This window comes from Oryctolagus cuniculus, chromosome 19 (genome assembly GCF_051225735.1).
Source record: "Oryctolagus cuniculus isolate XC-2025 breed Fujian yellow rabbit chromosome 19, ASM5122573v1, whole genome shotgun sequence".
Lineage (NCBI taxonomy): Eukaryota > Metazoa > Chordata > Mammalia > Lagomorpha > Leporidae > Oryctolagus > Oryctolagus cuniculus.
In genome coordinates, this window is record NC_142885.1 from 55,418,791 (window position 1) to 55,440,210 (window position 21,420).

At 42.7% G+C, this 21,420-nt stretch overlaps 1 protein-coding gene across 3 annotated transcripts in view; it reads right to left on the reverse strand.

The window, feature by feature from the left end:
• Window positions 1-2,739: 2,739 nt before the first annotated feature.
• ANKS4B (ankyrin repeat and sterile alpha motif domain containing 4B) overlaps window positions 2,740-21,420 on the reverse strand; it is a 37,386-nt gene continuing 18,705 nt past the window's right edge. For all 3 annotated transcript variants that reach the window (XM_089321570.1, XM_089321569.1, XM_002711815.6), the window contains exon 2: window positions 2,740-4,117. In XM_089321570.1, the coding sequence (XP_089177696.1) occupies window positions 3,043-3,903 (861 nt within the window). In that variant the 5' untranslated portion in view covers window positions 3,904-4,117 and the 3' untranslated portion in view covers window positions 2,740-3,042. The remainder of the gene's footprint in view (window positions 4,118-21,420) is intronic.

Below are 21,420 nucleotides of genomic sequence, written 5' to 3' on the forward strand. Positions count from 1 at the left end.
CCCTCTCCCTCTCCCTCATGCTTTCCCTGTCTCTCTCCCTCTCCCGTAACTCTGCTTTTCAAATAAATAAACCTCAAAAAAGGTCTCTAGACAATGTGAGATGTCCTCTAGGAATTAAAAGGCAAGATCATTCAGGTTGAGAAACACTGGCTTGGTACAAAATAGATTTCAGTTCTGGCACGTTGAGTTTGAGGTACCTGTGAGATATTTAGGGGAGATGTCAGATAAGGCAAAGGCTTATGGATTGGAATCCAAAACAATGGTCTAGGCTGGTGACAGTTTCTGTAACTGATCCATAATATATCATGGCCTGAAATATAAATATACATTTATATACATTTATCACACTGTAACTTTTTAAACATCAGTGAAGTGTTCCCAGTTGTTTTTCTTTAAAAAAAAAAAAGGATTTATTTATTTATTTGAAAGTCAGAGTTCCACAGGGAGAGAAGGAGAGGCAGAGAGAGAGAGAGAGAGAGAGAGAGAGAGAGAGAGAGAAAGAGAGAGAGAGAGAAGTCTTCCTTCCACTGGTTCACTCCCCAATTGGCTGCAATGGCTGGAGCTGGGTCAATCTGAAGCCAGGAGCCAGGAGCTTCTTCATGGTCTCCCATGCAGGCGCAGGGGCCCAAAGACTTGGGCCATCTTCTACTGTTTTCCCAGGCCATAGCAGAGAGCTGCATAAGAAGTGGAGCAGACAGAACTCAAACCGGCACCCATATGGGATGCCAGCACTGCAGGCAGTGGCTTACCTGCTACGCCACCGTGCTGGCTCCTGTTTTTCTTTTTTATTGATTTTAATGTCATGCCACATGGTATGGGAAAATGCAGGGTGGGGCCCCGGAGTCAATATCACTGGAGTGAGCTATTTAAGCACATAGTTAATGGTATATAAGTGGATATTTGAAACTCATCCTGGATCATAATCCTCTTGTTTTTGCCTCTCATCAAGACTTTTATATTTTTTCCAGTATCTTCTCTCAGGTTGGGGCTTAATTAGAAAAATTTGGAATTCTCAGAACATTTATAACTTTTTTATATTGTGACATAAACTTTTTTATGAACTAATGCTGTCTGATGGGGAGGCTATGTCTTCACTGCTAAGAAGTTGGGAGAACTCTTGTTTATTAAAAGTCTGAAAATCTTAAGAGGCCAAGAACCCCCAAGAAGAGCATAAAAGTGTTTGTGGGGACTCCCAGGGGCCCCCAATGGCAAACATCTCCCCCAAGGGGGTGAAAATTGCACAGTTAGGCTCATTTCTGCCACCTTGACTGATGACACTCTCCTTGCTATGTAACTTGGGGCAGGGGGTGGAAATGATGCCTCATCAGGAAGATTCTGGGGAATAGGAGAAGAGGCAATCCCGGCATTTACAGTGATGACTTATAATAGAGGCAAGCTCAGACTCTGAGTGCCTTCTTTCTGCCAACTGCTTTTGTGCATATTACTGAAGGCAAATACAACTTGAGTTGATTCCAGAACAACAGACCACAGTATCTGTAAATATAATCATCCCCTAATGCAACACGTTTATTCAATGACAGGCAAGCTTTCTGAATCCACCCATTGAGAAAGACTGGGCCAACTGCTCATCATATTTAAACATTTGTATCCTTCCTAAACTTATATCTCTGGTGCCTCTTGAAGTACCCAAAAGCATGCCAAAGATAAACAGCTATTTCTATCTTACACACATAATCAGTGGTAACTTCCATGTCATGTAAATCTGGCCATAAAAATCCAATGGAACTTAGATATTCAGCAAGGGTTCAATTTGAAATTGGGATTGCCATTCACAAAAAAAAAATGTCAGCAGCATCTGGCCAGTTCATGTTGTAGAACTTAACACACATTCAGACATGCAGCAATGGCGATAAACAACAGTAAAAGATATATTCATAGTAAACATGAAAATGTCAAACTTTACCTTTATAATCCAATCTTCCCCACAAAAAAACCTGGGTTTTATTTTCCCTTTTCTAAGTAGAAGGCATCACTTACTCCTAGAAAAGTCATTAGGTCAGACATTTTTCTGTATCCTTTTTCTCTTCCTCTACCCTCTTGCATAAGAACTCTGTTCCTCCGCTGGGGTTGCCTTAACAAAATACCATAGACTGAGTGGCTTCAACAACAGACATATATTTTTTTTCACAGTTTTGGAGGCTGGAAGTTCAAGACTGAGAGATGGCAGGTTGTTTTTTTTTTCTCCTGAGGTCTCTCTCCTTCAGCTTCTCACTGTAAGAAGAATTGTGTCCTCACTTGGCCTTCTCTCTCTCTGCATGCATCCTTGGCATCTCTTCTTTTTCTCATGTGGACACCAGTTATATGAGATTAGGGACCCATCCTTATGATCTCATTTAATCCTGTCTCCAAACCTAGTCACATTGGTGGGTTAAGTCTTCAACATATGCATTTTGGGGGTATACAATTTAGTTTATGACAGGCATTCTACATTTTAATTCTTGCTTTACTCTTCCTACCTGCCACCCTGTCAGGTATGAGCATGATAGACCCATTTCTATTAGTTGTAAACATGTTAAAAGGTTAGATGCACTTGAATAGGGCATCAAGCCCCAGGCCAATGCCTCCACTGGTGCTTTAGTTTCCACCAGAACACAAAGTCAGAGTGAACCACAGCACCAGAGTTAGAATCCCCAGCCTATGCGGATTAGAAAGAAAGCAGCAGACTAGTGGGATGGGAGTTTGTAAATTTAAGTACAGAGTTAGAAAAGTAAAGAAAGCTTCTTTTCCCTTTCTGTCATCCATTTGACCATTTCTTTATTCAAAAATATTGAAAGGATAACTGAAGACAAATGCCATTTTCTTGTTCTGAGGTTGTCTCGAGTGTCTTGGTGATGGTTTATTCAGATGGGGTATAGAGAATTTCCCAGACAGAATTTGGGCCTCTTAGGTAGGCCTATCCAAAACCCTAGAAACCATTCATGGTGGCCTGGCATTGAGCAGAGAGGGGATTTTGCCTGGAGTGCTTCCTGGAGTGCCTGGAGTGGGCCATGTAGACTCACTCTGTTGATCCACCACTCTGCATCAGAGACTGGTGTCAACCAGCAGCCCAGGCTGTTGTAGCACCTGCTTCCTTCTGTTTATGGCATTAAGTACTTTCTTCCTGGGACCCAAGTGCATTTGTATGTTCTGAAGGTCCTCATCAGAGCAAAGCAATAGAGCTTCTAGATCTATCTCCTCTCTCATGAGAATGGGGAGGACTTCCTCCAGATGATGGGACTGCAGGAAGACTTCCAGGGGAGTGGCATCGACCACATCCTCCTCCCACTCCACTTCAGCCTCATCCCAAGGCAGGTCATCTCCAGGGCTGTTGTCCTCCATCTCTTCATCAGCCTCTGCTTCTTCTTGTCTCTGAAGCAATTCCCTGGGCATTTGGAATTCCAACTCCCTCTTGCTGTCTGAGATGTCTTCAGGGATTGATACTCTGTTTCCTCGAAAAACAATATTTCCTAGACCTGGACGGTTGAGAATGGATTCATGTTGCCCACTGCTGTCCTCCTCTGCTGAGACCTGGAGCTTCTCTTTGAAGTCCTCCGAGAAGGAATCTTCTTCCTCCTCTCTGAACATTTCCATCACATTCTTCTGCCCACTTCTGCCTTCCCTTCCCACCTGCTCTGCTGTGTCTTTGTTTTTCTTGAACTTTAACTTGAAGGTATCCTTAATGCCCTTAGACAGGGATCCAAATGTACCAGAGGCAGAAGCATTTGAAAAGGATGACTTCGAGAATGTACCCTTGGATGAAGAGAGAGTCCCAGATTCCTCCTTGCTGTAGGTGTGGGCCATCTTATTCTGGTGCTTCTCCTGGATCCTTTCACACTCTTTGATCTGCTTCCTGGCATTCTTCTGAGCCTGCTCCTTCAGCCTGGCGACCTTCTTGGGGTTCATACTGTTCTGTACAGTGGCAGCCTTATCCAGGAGGGCCACACATTCATTCTGCTCCCTGCTGACAGCAGCATCCAAAGGAGTCTGTAAGTCATTATCCAGGACAAAGATGTTGGCCCCAAAGTTGATCAGGAATGAGACACAATGGGCATGGCCATTGGAGGCTGCATAATGTAGAGGAGTATTTCCCCAGATGTCACACCGATCAGGATCCCCTCTAGAAGAGAAAATAGAAAAACATGTTAAATGTTTTTTTCCCCTCTAAATGTGAGATCCAAAAAAACTAAAAACAAGAATAAAGAACAAAATGTTTGCTGATATAAGCATGTTTATCCTGCCTTGACACAGTTTTGAGATGCTGTAAATCCAAAAATGTCACATCAAGATACCACATGACCAGAAACAGAAAGAGCCCAACTCTATTCTGTGTCTCCTTTTTAGAAGAAAAGCTTTCCAAGAAATTCCCTAGCACAGCAATTTCCATGTCTCTGTGGCCAGAATTGAGTCACATGCCTAAGGGTAGGGAAATACAGTACCATATGTCACTTAGGTCAGTTAGAATTTCCTCCTGAAGATAAGGATAGAATTTTTCAATGGTGGGCTGATAACATTTAACAACTGGCTCATCTAGGAAAAGAATCAAAGCCTTGAGTTATAACATGCTCCCATATCTGTGGTATAAATACTGTTACCATGCAAATTTCAAGCTTCCAATGTCATATTACTGAAAACACAGAGTTTTAAAGAGATTTGCAATAGCACACTGTTATGAATTATTTAGGGGAGGGCATTTGGCCTAGCAATTAGGATGCCAGTAGGGAGCCCGCATTCCACATTAAAGCCTGGATTCAATACTCCACTCCATTCATTGACTTGGGCTTCCTGCTGTTGCAGACCTAAGAAGCATTAGTGATGGCACAAGTGACTGGTTCCACATGGGAAACCTGGATTGAGTTCCTGGCTCCTGGCTTTGGCCCCAGCTAGGAGCTTTTGGGGTTATTTGTTGAGTGAAATAGTAGGTGAGAGGTCTTCCTCTATGTCTCTCTGCCTCTCAAATAAATGTTTTTAAGAATTATTTTCACAATATAGATATGTACTAGACATGCCTAATCTTAAGAGACAATAGCAAAATGTAGTAAAATAATTAGGAAGTAATGAGTTTCAAGTGTTACTTTTTAATTTATTATAAAGTTCAAATTTATATTTTTCCTTTTTTTGTTTTTCAAATTCATATTTTTATTTCCAATAATTGCTATATTTAACTCTCAAACTTCCTGGAAATTTAGCAATAACTTCTCATGAGCTGGTAAGAGGTGGTGCCAGCATACCAATAGCTAACCTCCCCTGAGTCACTTGTAAGAAAGTAAATCACTCAACAAAATGATGTCCTCATCAGAAAAAAAAAGAGAGGAACAAGATGTTGAGTAGATGGCAATGTCTGCTACAACAATTATTCAGACAAAGGGTAGAATATTTCCCTTTATCTTCAGCTTAATTCCAGTGTCATATATGTAAATATTTCTACAAGAGTTCAAGGTAGAACTTGGGGCATCATTAGATGTTATTAAAGGGGGCCAGTGCCATGGATCACTTGGCTAATCCTCTGCCTGCAGCACTGGCATCCCATATGGGCGCCGGGTTCTAGTCCTTGCTGCTCCTCTTCCAGTCCAGCTCTCTGCTGTGGCCCTGGAGGGCAGTGGAGGATGGCCCAAGTGCTTGGGCCCTGCACCGCATGGGAGACCAGGAGGAGGCACCTGGCTCCTGGCGCAGCACCAGCCATAGCAGCCATTCTGGGGGGTGAACCAATGGAAGGAAGACCTTTCTCTCTGCCTCTCTCTCTCTCACTGTCTAACTCTACCTGTCAAATAAGTGGGAAAAAAAAAGATGTTATTAAGGCCAGAGACCCAATGCCTGGCACAGAAACAGGGATACAGAAGGTGCTCAACACAAACCTGTGGAATGAATGAATGCTTACTGGAACCCTGCTCCAAGACACCAGCTCCCCTGTCTTGTGAGGCCTTTAATTTACTAACAGGCACAGACCTGGTGGAGGACAGGAGAGAGAGACTGAAAAATTCTCAACATTTCTGGAGAATAGATGACTGAAACAGAAGAGCAGATCTATACCCTTTCAACTGAACTGATAATGTACCAGAACCCCTCCTACTCACTCCTTGCTACTCAGTTTTAGTTCCCAGATCAGTGGTCCGTTGACACAAGCAGCAGTATTTCTTCTGAGTTTTCTAGAAATGTAGAATCTAGAACTCCAGTGAAGACTCACTGAATCAGAATTTAGAGTTTAACAAGATCCCCCAGATGATATTTAGACTCACTACAGGCTGAGAAGAACTGCACTAATTAACACGGACCAACCGCTGGCCTCTCATTTGACAAATCAGGTTTGTAACTCCTCCTGCCTCGTGCTTTTCAATTGTGAAAGCACTTTCACATTCATTGCCCACCACCACCAATTATCACAACCTCCCTCTTGGAGAAGGAAGGGAAGGGTCATTATCATAAGAGTAAAATAAGACTCAGGGAGCATAATCGATCTGCCCAAGGGTAACAGGCAGTGCACCTGGATCCCTGGTGTCCCAGTCTAATTGTCTCCAACACAATACACTTTATGGTGACACATCCCAGCCTTCCCACTTCACCAGTGACAAGGCTTCAAGTTCAAATGAACTTTCCTACAACCTGGTACCCTGCTCTGCAAACTGAGGATACTACTACTACTACTCATAGAATTGTTATGTGAATTAGTTAATTCAAGACACATAAAGCATCAGAAAAGTGTGTGGCACATAGTGAATAGTCAGCAAACATTTGTTATTAGTATTTCCCTTATGTCTAAACTCACAATCCTTAATTTCATATTTCTGGTTTTTCTCACACCCATCTAGCAAATTCCTGCAGCACAAGAGCGCTTATAGTCTGAACTTGTCAGCTATATATGCTCTGTCTCCTTAACTAGATAATAATTCCAGAAGGCAAAGCCTGTGTCTTTCCTTTCTTTGTGTCATCTATTCCTAGCCAGTCTCAAACCCAAACCAAGCTGGTAATGTGAGTGACTGAATGGAGCTAAGTTTTTTCTTCCAACAAAGTCATGGTTACATGCCTGCTCTACCTAGAAAGGACATTGTGGCTGATGCTACCTTGAATAAAAGCAGAGGCAATATTGCCAGAGGTTTCATTTTTCAAGCAAAGTCAGAGATGCAGAATTTCATGTGCAACTTTTTTTTTTTATGTGCTGGCTCGAATTTAAAAGATAAATACAGGGCAGTCCAAATAAAACACATTTGTGTGCTAGATCCAATTGGTAACCCGGCAATTGGCGACCTCCTTCTGTGCAGAGAACACAGCATGAGCAGCTGCGGGGATGGGTGATATTACAGGGCACACTTGGGGAACTAGGAGTGTCTATCAGCACCTCTAGAGTGCATGGAGTTAGGGGCAAGAAAAAGGAGTGAGAAGGATAAGGAAGGAAAGTGAAATTAAACCTTAGGAAAGCAAATGGTAAATGACACAGCTTTGCTGGCAGCCACTTTCAAGGCGGCTCTGGTTGGTCAGCCTGATTTAGTAGTTTTGGATCAAAGGCACCCTTTTCAGCACTGGCATGGTTGTGCATCTTAGGGGAACACAATGCCTCACCCCTAAACATGTGATTGCACTTTTTAACTGAACACCAGATTCAAAAGACTCCTCAAGTACACTAGACATTAAAGGGATTGTAAAACATCCAAGATGTTACTATAAACATAAACAGATTGATTAAATTTGCTTGAAATAATCCCTGGGTTGGATAAGGTTAAAAAAGAAATTATTGGGAGGAGTGCACTGTGGGTAGGGGTGTGTCAAGGTATTAAGAAATCTGGGTTAAATCAATTGCTTAAGGTCATAGAGCTAAGTTTTCCATCTCAATGGATTTTAAAGGATGCTTGCAAGTAGGGAAGAATAGCAGGAACAAAACCTGAGGGGACCCAAAATGTATGTCTTCTTTTCAGAAAATGTCAAACGCAAAATTCTGAATTTGCTGATGAAAATATCAATAAGATGACTCTCAAGTTTCTCTAGTACATGGAAGCTGTTTCTACAAGCAAATCATTCTATGTACAGACAACTTTTCCAAATTGATGTAATGATTGATTTAAAATATGTTCTGCTGATGAATTTCATTCTAAATTCAGTCCCTGTCACCTTTCACATTTCTTGATAGAACCATTGCAATCATATCCCAAGTATTCACAAAGTGGTCCCTCTCATTTGACAATTCACAGCCAACAATGATGTTCTGTGGTTTGCTTGGGTTAAATTGAGTCCAGCATTTGTTAGTGAAATGGTACCATCTTATCTAAAGGCGCCATCTCAAGCCCTGGACACCATCGTGGCTTCTCCAGGGCCCAACCTGGCTTGCTAGAAGTCAGGTGACCAAATGGCCCAACCACAAATGTCAGCTCCACCCCCACCCTAACGGAATTCGCTGCTCCTACTTCCTTACCTGCTGCAAGACTATAACAGGATCTGCTTCCCGGACGCGTTCTCTTGACCTCTCTTTCTCAACCCCTCTCACTTCTTTACCCTCTCTCGCCCTCTCCCTCTAGCCTGTGAGGTGTCCCCCACTCAACAATAAAACTTTCCTTTAACTGCAGTGTTTCGTGGTTTCTGGTGGCCTTTCAGTGTTGATTTTTTTTTCTCTATATTTTCTTCCCCAACAAGAAACTCACTGGAGAGCTTATAAAATAACCCATATTTTGCCCTTGGTTTTTGGTAGATTGGTGCACTTGAGCAATAATTTTTAAATTTGGGTTGGTAAACTAAATACACAATTGGCTTACATTAAATTACCCTGATCATCTATTCCATTCCAATTTTTCCTTTTGAAGTTGATTTGATTTTTTGGTGAAGTTCTTCTCAGAGAGCAATCATTCTTTCAAAAGTGTTTTTCTTTATAAAAATGAATTCTCTGGATTCCCAGGTGGCCACGAACATCCTCAGCGGTGGACGATTCAACACGGGCAGGGCCATGGCCAGGATACTCAAGGAATTGATGGGCAAGTAAGTGGGGGCGGGGCCTGCTACAGAGCAGTGCTGCTGCTGCTGTCCCTATTGCAGCTCCCCCATTGCCCTGGGGCAGTTGCTGCTGAGCTGGGCCACTTGGGCAGACAGCCCCAGTGCAGTGTCTGGGCTTTAGCTAAGAGCAGAGATGGTACTGCCTTGACACCAGAGGTTCATCCTCATATTTCACCATTTCCATTTCCTCTGCATGTGAAGGAGATGGGAGAGGGTGGGCATCCTGTCAGAGGCAGGCAGGGCTGCTGCTCTGACCCTCATAGGTCCTTTTTTAATTTTTTTGAAAGATTTATTTGAATGGCAGAGAGTGAGAGACAGAGGTTCCATTTGTCATGATAGCCAGGTTGAAACCAAGAGCCAGTAACTCCACCAAGATGGCGGCCACATGGGTGGCAGGGACACAGGTGCTTTGGGAATCATCTGCTGACTTCCTGGTGCATTAGCAGGAAGCTGGATCAGAATATAGAATAGCTGGGACTCAAACCAACACTCTGACATGGGATACGGGGGTCCCAATTGGTGGCTGAATCTACTGTGCCACAACACCTGCCCCAAGGTCCCAGCTGGAGGGTGACTGGGCAGTGAGTGAGGAGAGGGGTTGGGCTGGGAACCCACATCCCTGGCCTCTGTATCTTCCCTTTGTTCTTTTTGGTCAAGGCACAGGAAATAGATTTTCTTTTGCCCATGAACTTAAAGTTGCTCCATGACCATCTTAGCTTTGTGGAGATAACAGCAGAGACAAGGATCCAGGGAAAGCCCGCTCCTGAGAGCTTCCTGCCTCTCATGGTTCAGGGCCACTTGGGCATGTGCTGGCTCTGTTCGAGGTCTTCCCTGTGTTCAGCAGGGGAGGAGACAGGCACACAGGGAAGTGATCCACCGGAGGCCTTGACTCTGGACCTCAAAACAAACCTGCCAGGACCTGAGCTCAGGCTGTGCTCACATGCTGCACTGCTCACAAGGCCTCTGGTTCTCCACCTGGAAAGCCCGTTGGAGCATGAGTTTTATGGGGTTCTTTTGATCAGCCTGTCTCCCAGAGGAAGCAGAACTGAGGAGCTCCTATAAGCCCAGAAACATGTGGACACAGTGGGGTCCATCCTGGAGACCAGTGGGGGGTTGGGTGACACCTATGGTAGCATTTGGAGAACAGAGGCTGTAGGCAGGATTGGGGTGCTAAGGTCACTACGTCACTTGGGGTCCACAGAGCTCAGCTCTATGCACAGCTATAAACCTTGAAGCACACCAGCACCTCTGCGAGCCACTCCCACCTCTGGGGGGGGGCTCTGGGCTTGCTCCAGGTGCCTCCAACCTTCTGTCTGATTTCATCTTTGCAGCGACTCTTGAGCTGGGCAGTGTCCATCAGGCAGGCACGCGTGGCCTGGTCTTCAACTGGTTGTGGATGGTGCAGAATTCTTCCAATCCTGCTCTCTGACTCAGAGCTCTGTGCTTTCTTTCCTACCTGCAGCCTGCAGGTGCCCCTGCCTCTGACCACACCAGCTGTAAAGAGGGCTCTGGCTTGCACTGGGTCTTGAGAAGTAATTTGCATTAACTGAGACCCAAATCTGCCCACCAGCAGAGCAGGTTATTAAGTCAGAGGCATCACTGCTGATCAAAGCCATGTCCAGGAATGAAAAGAGGGCACTTGCATCAACAAAGCCTTGGGTCTCATCATCCCATGTGTCCTAGCTCCTGCCCGAGTGTTGGAAGGGTAATGGTGGTAACCCAGGATGGACAACCAGAAATATTCTGGTTATTTTGAACAATATGTTCTTTAGAAACGACCCTGGGCATGCCTGCAGGAGGAAACAGTTCAATGGGAGTCACAGTGAATTAGAATTATTTCAGGTGCTGAAGGTCATGGGCGCTGTGCTTGTTGGCTTCCCTGTAAGGCTGTGAAAGTGTGCCCTCTGGCTGTCATTGTACCCATGACTCCCGTATAGGATGTGGAAAGACGATAAGGCTTTGGGGTACAGCAGGTTATGCTACCACCTGTGACACAGCTATCCCATATCCGAGTGTCAGTTCAAGTCCCAGCAGCTCTGCTTCTGACCCAGGTTCCTGCTAATGTGCCTTGGAAAGCAGTTGAAAATGGCCTGGGTACTTGGGCCCCTGCCACTCAAGGGGGAGAGGTGCATGGAGTTCTTGGCTCCTGGCTTTGGCCTGGCCCAGCCTCGGCTGTTGCAGCCATTTGGGGAGTGAACCAGCAGATGGAAGCTCTTTCTCTGTCTCTCTTTCTCTCTGTAACTCTGTATTTCAAACAAAATAAATCTTTTTTTTTTTTTTTTTTTTTTTTTAATCTGAGCCAGCGCCGCGGCTCAACAGGCTAATCCTCCGCCTTGCGACGCCTGCACACTGGGTTCTAGTCCCGGTCAGGGTGCCGGATTCTGTCCCAGTTGCCCCTCTTCCAGGCCAGCTCTCTGCTATGGCCCGGGAGTGCAGTGGAGGATGGCCCAAGTCCTTGGGCCCTGGCACCCCATGGGAGACCAGGAGAAGCACCTGGTTCCTGCCTTCGGATCAGTGCGGTACGCTGGCCGCAGCGCGCCGGCCTTGGCGGCCATTGGAGGGTGAACCAACAGCAAAGGAAGACCTTTCTCTCTGTCTCTCTCTCTCACTGTCCACTCTGCCTGTCAAAAAAAAAAAAAAATCTGAGACGAGGGGACAGTGCTGTGGCGCGGTAGGTTAATCCTCCGCCTGCGGCGCCAGCATCCTATGTGGGTGCTGGTTCTAGTCCTGGTTGCTCCTCTTCCCATCCAGCTCTTTGCTGTGGCCTGGGAAAGCAGTAGAAGATGGCCCAAGTCCTTGGGCCCCTGCACCCATGTGGGAGACCGGGAAGAAGCTCCTGGCTCCTGTCTTTGGATCAGCGCAGCTCCAGCTGTTGCGGCCTTTTGGGAAGTGAACCATTGCTTTTCCCAGACCATTAGCAGGGAGCTGGATTAGAAGTGGAACAGCAGGGACCTGAACAAATGCCTGTATGGGATGCTGGCACTGCAGGCAGCAACTTTACTCACTACACCACAGTGCCAGACACCTGGCTCTGCTTCTGACTCCACCTTCCTACTAATGCATGCCCTGGGAGTAGCAGATGATGGCTCAAGTGGATGGGTCCCTGCCCCTCACATGGAGTCCTGGATTCAGTTCCGGGCTTCCAGGCATTTGGGGAATTAATTGCCACATAGGAACTCACTCACTCTTTGGCTCAAATAAGTAAACAACAATATAATTTTAAAAGATAACAGCTCAGGGGCTAGCATTGTGTTGCAGTGGGCTAAATGCCACTTACAATGCCATCATCCCATATTGGAGTGCCAGTTCAAGTCTTGGCTTCTCCACTTCTGATGTAGTTGATTGCTAACGCACTTGGGAAAGCAGAGGAGTGTGGCCCAAGTACTTGGGCCCCTGCTGCTCATGTGGGAGACCGGGAAGAAGCTCCTGGCCTTGGCCTGGTCCAGCCCCGGCCTTTGCAGCCATCTGAGAGTGAACCAGCAGGTGGAAGAGCTCCCTCTCTTGAAATCGTGCTCACTTGCTTTCTGTCTTTGATGCTCTGCTTTTCAATAAATAAATCAATCTTTTAAAAAGATTTTAAAAATGCAAATTAAATAATGCACTATCTTGTTGCCTATTTGATAGGCAATGATTAAAAATAATAGTTAATTTTATCAGGAGTGTGAGGAAAGAAATATTGCTGGAGGAGGAATAAAGTGGTCCAAATGTCCTGCATAATATGCACCAAAAGCCTTTAAAATGTGACACCCTTTCAAATCAACAAATTCAAATTTCAAATCAACAAATTTCTGCCTTTAGGAATTTATCCTAAGGAAATGTGACACCCTTGTACAAAGATGAATGAGTGAGGATGTTCATTACAACTTGACATAACTCTCAAGTCAGAATAAAAACGGGGCCAAATAAAGTGTCATGCATAAGCAACTGAATGAACTATAGAATCACCATTAAGGGTCCATCAATAATTGAATGGAAAAAGAAACTATAGTATATATACACAGTGGAATACAAATCAGCCTTAAAAACAAGGAGATTCCGTCATTTACAACAATAGAGATAAGCCTGGAAGGATGTCATGTTAAATGGCATAAGACAGGCATGGAAAGCCACATACTGCATGACTGAACTTACATGCCAATTCTAAAAATGTTGAACTCATAGAAGCAGGGTAGAACTGAGGAAAGGCAGGGAACTGGGAAGATGTCAAACAATACAAAACTTCAGTTACAGAGGAGGAATAAGTTTAAGAGATCAATGATACACATGATGACTATTAATAATAATGTATCTCCATACAGGTATACTTGACAAATGCTAAAAGAACAGATTTTGGTGTTTCTAACACACATACACACACATGCACACACAAAACATAAATACATGATGTCATATATATTAATTAGCTTGATTTAACCATTCTGCAATAAATATTTATAATCATTATATATCATAATGTATACTATTTTATTTGTCAATTAAAATAAATGATAAGACTACAAATCAGAATATCATGGAGTCATTAAAAATTGTGGCATGGATCTCAACTCTTCAAATGGTTCATGACATATTGTTAAATAATTAAAAGAGTTCGGCACAGGTTATAGGACTGCATTTTTGAGGGATAAAGTTGAATGTGTCTGTGCCATACTTTCAAAACAAGTGCAAAAGGATAGATGGATGATCCCCAATTTGTGATCATTTGACTTAACAATTCTTTGACTTTCCAGTGAAGAAACTGTGCTTTAAATTTTCATCTCTCCCCAAGCTAGCAAAATTGGATACTCTCCAGAGATTCTGCGTAGCCACAGCAGCAGCAGCTCCCATTCAGCTGTGCAGTCATGAGAGTAAACACTGGTGCTCTCCAGTGACCTGCGTTGCTAAGCTATAATGTCCAATAGGAAAATTATAAGCATTATTAGGACACAGCCTCGCTGTAAGTTGGGGAACATCTATACAGTGGATCCATATGTTGGCGACTGTGAAAATTGGTGTGATTTTTTACCTCATTACCTATACATTTCTAATATGATATGAAATATTGTGGTAAGCCTGTACTCCCTTAAGAATCAGAGACAAAAGAATGCATGTCCATTTTAGAAAACAAAACCAATTTTTAAAGGCAAAATGAATTTTTTTGGTAATTAGGGTCATTATCCTTCCCATTGTAGGATAATACATGTAATACTTGCTTTCCATCCTGAAATTTTAGAAAGAAGAAAACATCTTCTAACATAATCCAATGGAATGGGCCTCAATAATTGATTAGCTTCTAAATTAAATTTTTCCTTCTTAGCAAAAGCAGTGTTAAAAGGGAAGTTTACAGCAATCAATGCCTACATCAAGAAATTGAAAAGGCATCAAATAAGTGATCTAACAATGTATCTCAAGGATCAGAAAAACAGGAACAAACCAAGCCCAGAATTAGCAGGAGGAAAGAAATAATTAAATAAAGAGAATAAATAAGCAAAATTGAAACAAAACATACAAAACAACAGTGAAATGAAGACCTGGTTGAAAAAATAAGCAAAATTGATACACCACTGGCCCAACTGACAAAAAAGGGGCAAAAAAATAAAGACCCAAATTAATAAACTCAGAGATGAAAAAAGAGATGCTATAACATATACCATGGAGAAAAAGAAGAATCATCAGGAATTACTAAAAACAGCTATATGCCAGCAAATCAAAAAATCTAGAAGAAACTGATAGGTTTCTGGACACATACAATCTACCAAAATTGAGTCATGAAGACATAGAAAAATTAAATAGACCAATAATCAAGATAAATATTAAATCAGTAATGTAGACTCACCCTACAATGAAAAACCGACTTCACTGCTGAATTCTACCAGACTGTTAAAGAAGAATTAATTCTAATTCTTTCCAAACTATTCAAAACAATTGAAAGGGAGGGAATCCCCCCAAACTCCTATGAGACCAAAACCAGGAAAAGATATACAACAGACAAAGAGAACTATAGACCAACATTCCTGATGAACATAGATGCAAAATTCCTCGGAAAAAATACTAGCTAATTGAATCCAACAACATATCAAAAAATCACTCACCCAGACCAAGTGGGATTTATCCCTGGTACGCAGGAAGGGTTCAACATATGCAAATCAGTTAAATGTGATATATCATAATAACAAATCGAAGAATAAAAACCATATGATTATCTCAATAGATGCAGAGAAAGCATCTGATAAATTATAACATCCTTTAAAAAGGATTATAAAAACCTTAAGCAAATTGGGTATAGAAGGAGCATTTAACACAACCAAAGCAACATATGACAAACCCACACAGAGAATCATATTAAATGAGGAAAAGCTGGAAGCATTTCCACTAAGATCTGGGACTAGACAAGGATGACCACTCTCATCATGTCCATTCAGTATAGTTCTAGAAGTTTTAGCCAGACCTATTAGACAAGAAAAAGAAATCACAGGGGATAAAAATTGGAAAGGAAGAAGTCAAATTATCCCTGTTTGCAGATGACATGATCCTATTTACAGGGAAACCAAAAGACTCCACTAAGAAACTATTGGAGTTCATAAGAGACTTTGGTAAAGTTGCAGAATATAAAATCAATATACAAAAATCAATAGTGTTTATATACATAGATAATGGGATGGCTGAGAAAAAACTTATAAGATTAGTACTATTCATAATAGCTACCAAAAAAATCCTTGGAATCAATTTAAACAAGGAGTTGCCCCTCTTCCAGGCCAGCTCTCTGCTGTGGCCAGGGAGTGCAGTGGAGGATGGCCCAAGTACTTGGGCCCTGCACCCACATGGGAGACCAGGAGAAGTATCTGGCTCCTGCCATCGGATCGGCGCGGTGCGCTAGTTGCAGCGCGCCGGTCGCGGTGGCCATTGGAGGGTGAACCAGCGGCAAAAGGAAGACCTTTCTCTCTGTCTCTCTCTCTCTCACTGTCCACTCCTGCCTGTCAAAAAAAAAAAAATTTAAACAAGGAAGTAAAAGATATCTACAATGAAAATTATAAAATATTAAAGAAAGAAATATAATAAGACACAACAAATGGAAAAATTTTCCATCTTCATGGATTGGAATAATTTATCTCATCAAAACGTAAGAATTAATGTCATCAAAATGTAAGAATTAATATCATTGAAATGTCCATACTACCGTAAGCAATTTACAGATTACACGTGTTCCCAATCAAAATACCAATGACATTCTTCTCAGAACTAGAAAAAACAATTCCAAAATTCATATGGAAACACAAGAGACCTCAAATAGCTAAAGCAATCTTAAACAACAAAAACAAAGCCAAAGGCAACAGAATACCTAATTTTAAGACACACTGCAGGGCAGTTATAATCAAAACAGCCTGGTATTGTACAGCTCTAATTTGATTCCAGACTTTTGTTAATGCAGACCCGGGGATGCAGTAGTGATGGCTCAACTGACTGGGTTCCACCCACAAGGGAGGCTAGACTGAGTTCTCAGCTTCTTGCTCCATCCTGGTATGGCCCCAATCATGGTGGAAATTTGGAGAGTGAACCAGTGAATGGGAACTCCCTCTTTCTTTGCTTATCTGTCCGTTCCTGTCTCTCTCTCTCTCTCTGCCTCTCAAATAATTTAAAAATGAAAATTTACCTATGAAAACTCACCTTTTTTTTTTTTAAAGTCTATACCAGGCCAACTTAACACAGCATATCTTAAATGCTTCTGTGTAAGAAAATAAAATCTGGGCCAGCACCGTGGCTCAGTAGGCTAATCCTCCGCCTTGCGGTGCTGGCACACCAGGTTCTAGTTCCGGTTGGGGCACCGGATTCTGTCCTGGTTGCCCCTCTTCCAGGCCAGCTCTCTGCTGTGGCCCGGGAGTGCAGTGGAGGATGGCCCAAGTGCTTGGGCCCTGCACCCCATGGGAGACCAGGATAAGTACCTGGCTCCTGCCTTCGGATAGGCGCGGTGCGCCGGCTGCAGCGTGCTGGCCGCGGCGGCCACTGGAGGGTGAACCAACGGCAAAAAGGAAGACCTTTCTCTCTGTCTCTCTCTCTCTCACTGTCCACTCTGCCTGTCAAAAAAAAAAAAGAAAATAAAATCTAAGATGTACTGGAATCAATGACTAGAGTTGAGAAAGAAGGACTAGAAAATGCAGAATCAGAAGAATTTCTGTGCCCACAGCCAGCACTTAATAAATATGAGCAAATGGGCTAGATTGTGATATTACATTGAAGTAAATTTATGACTACGTCAGATTAGTGGAGAAAGGGATGGGCTATATACAACAAATTGAATTGGAATAAATGACTAAGTAGAGAACACATAGTCAGAGTGTAACTTCAGATCTTAAGGCAAAATAAATTATGTTCAAGTATTTAAATGAAAAATAAAACTAAAGAACTGCTAATGAAAATGTTAGTTGGGATTGCAGGGGTGGGGGATGGTGGCTAGTGTTGTAGCTTAAGCGGTAAAACCACTGCCTGCGACTCTGGAATCCCCTGTGGGCACCAGTTCATGCCTCGATTGTTCCACTTACAATCTAGCTTCCTGCTAATGACCTAGGAAATACAGTGGAGGATGGTCTGGGTGCTCCGGCCCCTGCTACCCATGTGGGAAACCTAGAAGAGGCTCCGGGCTCCTGGCTTTAGCCTGGCCCAGCCCTGGATGTTGCAGCCATCTGGGGAATTTACCAATGAATGGAACATCTATCCATCCCTCTCTCCAATTCTGACTTCCAAATAAACAAATAGGTCTTTAAAAAGAAAATGTCAGTAAATATTTAGGCATGATCTCAACATTAGAATTGTATGGCAAAAATAGATTTATATACTCTCTACATGTATGTATGTTTACATTTGTATATAAAATAGCTGTTGTCAAAATATAAACTGTTAATTGTGAAAATATATTTGTAATATATGACAAAGGTTGATATTAACTTTAAAAAGCCTTTTTATAAATCAACGGGAAATGTTGAAGATCACAATATAAAAGTGGGGTAAAAGGGCTAGCACTGTGGCATAGTAGGTTAAGCCTCTGCCTACAGGGCTGGCATCCATTATGGGCACCAGTTTGTGCCCTGGCTACTCCACTTCCAAACCAGCTCCCTGATAATGGCCCAAGTGCTTGGGTCCCTGCACCAACATGGGAGACTGGAAGAAGCTCCTTCCAACACCTGGCTTCAGATTGGCCCAGCTCTGGCAGTTGCAGTCTTTTGGGGAATGAACCAACAGATGGAAGACCTCCCTGTCTGTTAACTCTGCCTCTCGAAAAAATAAATAAATCTTTAAAAAAAAAAGTGGGGTAGGGTTATCAATAAATAGTTCACAAAAGTAGAAATACAACATCCATTAAGCATAAAAGAAATTCTCAACCTCACCAGTAACTAAAGAAAAGAATGTTAAAGTCACACTGATGTATCATTTTGGACTTATCATATTTGTAAAAATGGGTACCTATTTTGTGAAGAACAATTTGTCAATATATATATACAAGTCTTTAAATTGTACACATTTCTATGGTTTTAATGTCTATGTACTCTCCAAAATTCATGTTGAAATTTAATCTCCAATGCAGCAGTATAAAGAGGTGCTGCCTTTAGGAGTGATTGACTCATAAAGGCTCCACCCTCACGAATGGATCCAGGTGCCCTTGTAAAAGGGCTTGGTGGAGGAAATTCACCCTTTTTTCTCCCTTCTCTCCTTTCTGCCTTTTAAAGATTCAGCCTTCCTCCCCCAGGGAGGAGCAACAAAGTACCACCTCTAGGCTCTCACCAGATGCTCAACCTGATATAGCCTTGATCTTGAACTTGCCAGCTGCAGAGTGTAAGAAATAAATTCTTTTTTTGTCAAGTACCCAGTCCAATGAATTGTGTTAGAGTAGTGCAAATGAACTAAGTATATGCCAACTGATTGAGAAACTTCACTTGGGAGAATTTATTCTCAAAAAAGTATGAGAAAAGACTTATGTTTAATACTCATCACAGCATTGTTCAACTAGGAAAAATAAAGTATGTGTCCAATAGAAGGAATGACTAAGAAATATATTTGTTGACTAGGATACTAAGAAGTCCTTGAAAATTAAATTATAGAATATGTATTGACATATATTGACACAAATATATTATATACACTATATCTACATATATATTTATATATAATATATCACATGTAACATAAATGTTGACACTATGGCATCATAGTACTTTTTTTCTTTATATTTTGTGTTCATGCGTGTGGCTTAATTTTCTGGTTCAGCTAATGTTAACTTTTGTAATTAAAGACCAGTAAGACGATTATTGTAAGAAAATATTTCAGGCTTACAGAGAAGAGAGGGAGAACATCTGAGTACTGCCATTTAAAGTAGACCTCAAGGGGCTGAAATTGTGCATAGGATGAAAACAATTCCTTTGGCTCTGGCATCCCATGTGGGCTCCAGTTCCTACGCCAGCTGCTCCACTTCTGATCTAGATCCCTGCTAATGGCCTGGGAAAACAGTGAAACAGCCCAGGTGTTTGAGCCCCTTCTACTTCCATGGAAGATCTGGAAGAAGCTCCTGGCTCCTGGCTTCAGCCTGGCCCAGCCCTGGTATTGCAGCCATTTGGGGAGTGAGCCTGTAGATAGAAGCGCGCGTGCTCGCTCGCTCTCTCTCTCTCTCTCTCTCTTTCTGTGTGTGTGTGTGTGTGTCCCTCTCTCTCTGTAACTCTTTCAAAAAAAAAAAAAAAAACAAATCTTTAAAAATAAGTAAGTAAAATAAAGTAGACCTTGAACAGGACAAGGACTCTGCCAAGAGAGCAGAATGCTAAGCCCTCTCCCGGTGGGGACAAACTCGCGCACTGGTTTGAGAGTAACTGACATCTTGCCCTTTGTGAAAGGAGGTATACATAAATGCTCAGCAGAGGAGGGAAGTTTGGGAAGCCTCGGCTGGGTGGGAGAAGCGGTGAGATGACACAGGGTTGGGATCTGGAGAAAGCTGACTGTGGGGTGGGGGTGCCTGGGATGGGAAGTCATACATCAGATAAGGATGGGAAACATCAACTGCACTCACATCCTCCTTTAGCTCTCAGGGGGGCCTCAACTCTCCCAAGCCCTGGTTCTTCTTACTCTTCAGAAAGTGCCCCCCTCTTCAATAAAGGGTGTCAGCATCCACAAACTGTCCAAGTCAGAACCTGGGGCCTTGACCCTCCCCTTCCTTTGCCCACACACAGTCACCGGTTCTACATCTAAACTGCCACTCAAATACATCCACGTCTCTACATTCCCACTGACACTACCATAGTCCAGGTCATTTCATCTCTACAATTAAAACAGCCCCTGAACACTCTCTCTGACTGCTACACAGCTCCCTGAGTAAATTTTATGAACATAAATCTGCCTGGTGATTCCCCTGCCTAACCCCCAAGACATGGCTTTCTAGGCTTTTAGAATAATGTTCAACTCCTTAATAGTGGTCTCAAAGATGTTGGTAACATGGTCACATTTCTTACACTTGTCCTGTCCCCATTCAAGCCATGACCAGCAACATCCAACTTCTTCAGATCCTGGAATCTACAGTGTAATCCACAGTGCTCAGTGGTGGGGGAAACTTCTCTTCCATCTTCAGCGCTTCGAATCCCAGCTGAATTGCTTGCCCCTTGGGAAAGCTTTTCCTACACCCTGAGTAGGATGAATGCCTGAGTTATTTCATGCCTTCTCATTTCCATTTCTATAAGACCTATCATGTCTTCCACTCTCAGATGTGATCACCATCACAGAAATTGTATCTCTCTTACTGATGACAGCATGCCCAGTGGCTAGCAAAATGACTGGCATATAACAGATACAAAATGAATAGGTATTGAATTTAGTTGGCTTCTTCATTTACATTTTATTTTTCCCCTTTCTTTACTCATCTTGGGTTGTAGTTGCTAATACTGCCTAGCTCCTCTGGTCACAGGCAGAAAAAGCAGAGAAAAGGAGCTAGCAAAACTGCTGTTTTAAAGTTTGGAGTGGGGGTAGTGTGTGTGTGCTGTGGCTTACAAAGCCAGCAACTCTCTTCAGCAATCATGAGCTTGCACTGGGATTGAATATTAACAAAAAGCTGTGGGATTTTAAAGGCATTTATGAAAATTTATAATAAAAATATGCCTTTTATTCCAACCAAGGTTGACAACTCAAAACCAAGTAGAACCATGATTGCTATTTAAATTTCAAAGAAAAAACTTGAGAGGCATGGAATTAATTTATCTTCCCTGCACCCAAGGCAGGTAACAACACCTTAGAGTTTAGTGTCTCTCCTATACTTGTGCTAAGGAACGAGCCACTCTCATGGTGCCAGTTCTCACTGTAAAACTAGTGCCTCCCTGGGCAGATTTTTCTGCCTTTCTCTAAAAATTCAATTATTTAGAAAGTCTAGAAAGAGAACAAAGTGTTTGCACTGACTTCTTTGTCTCCTGCTGCCGACTACAAAATCCTGCTATCAGGCTGGCGCCAGGG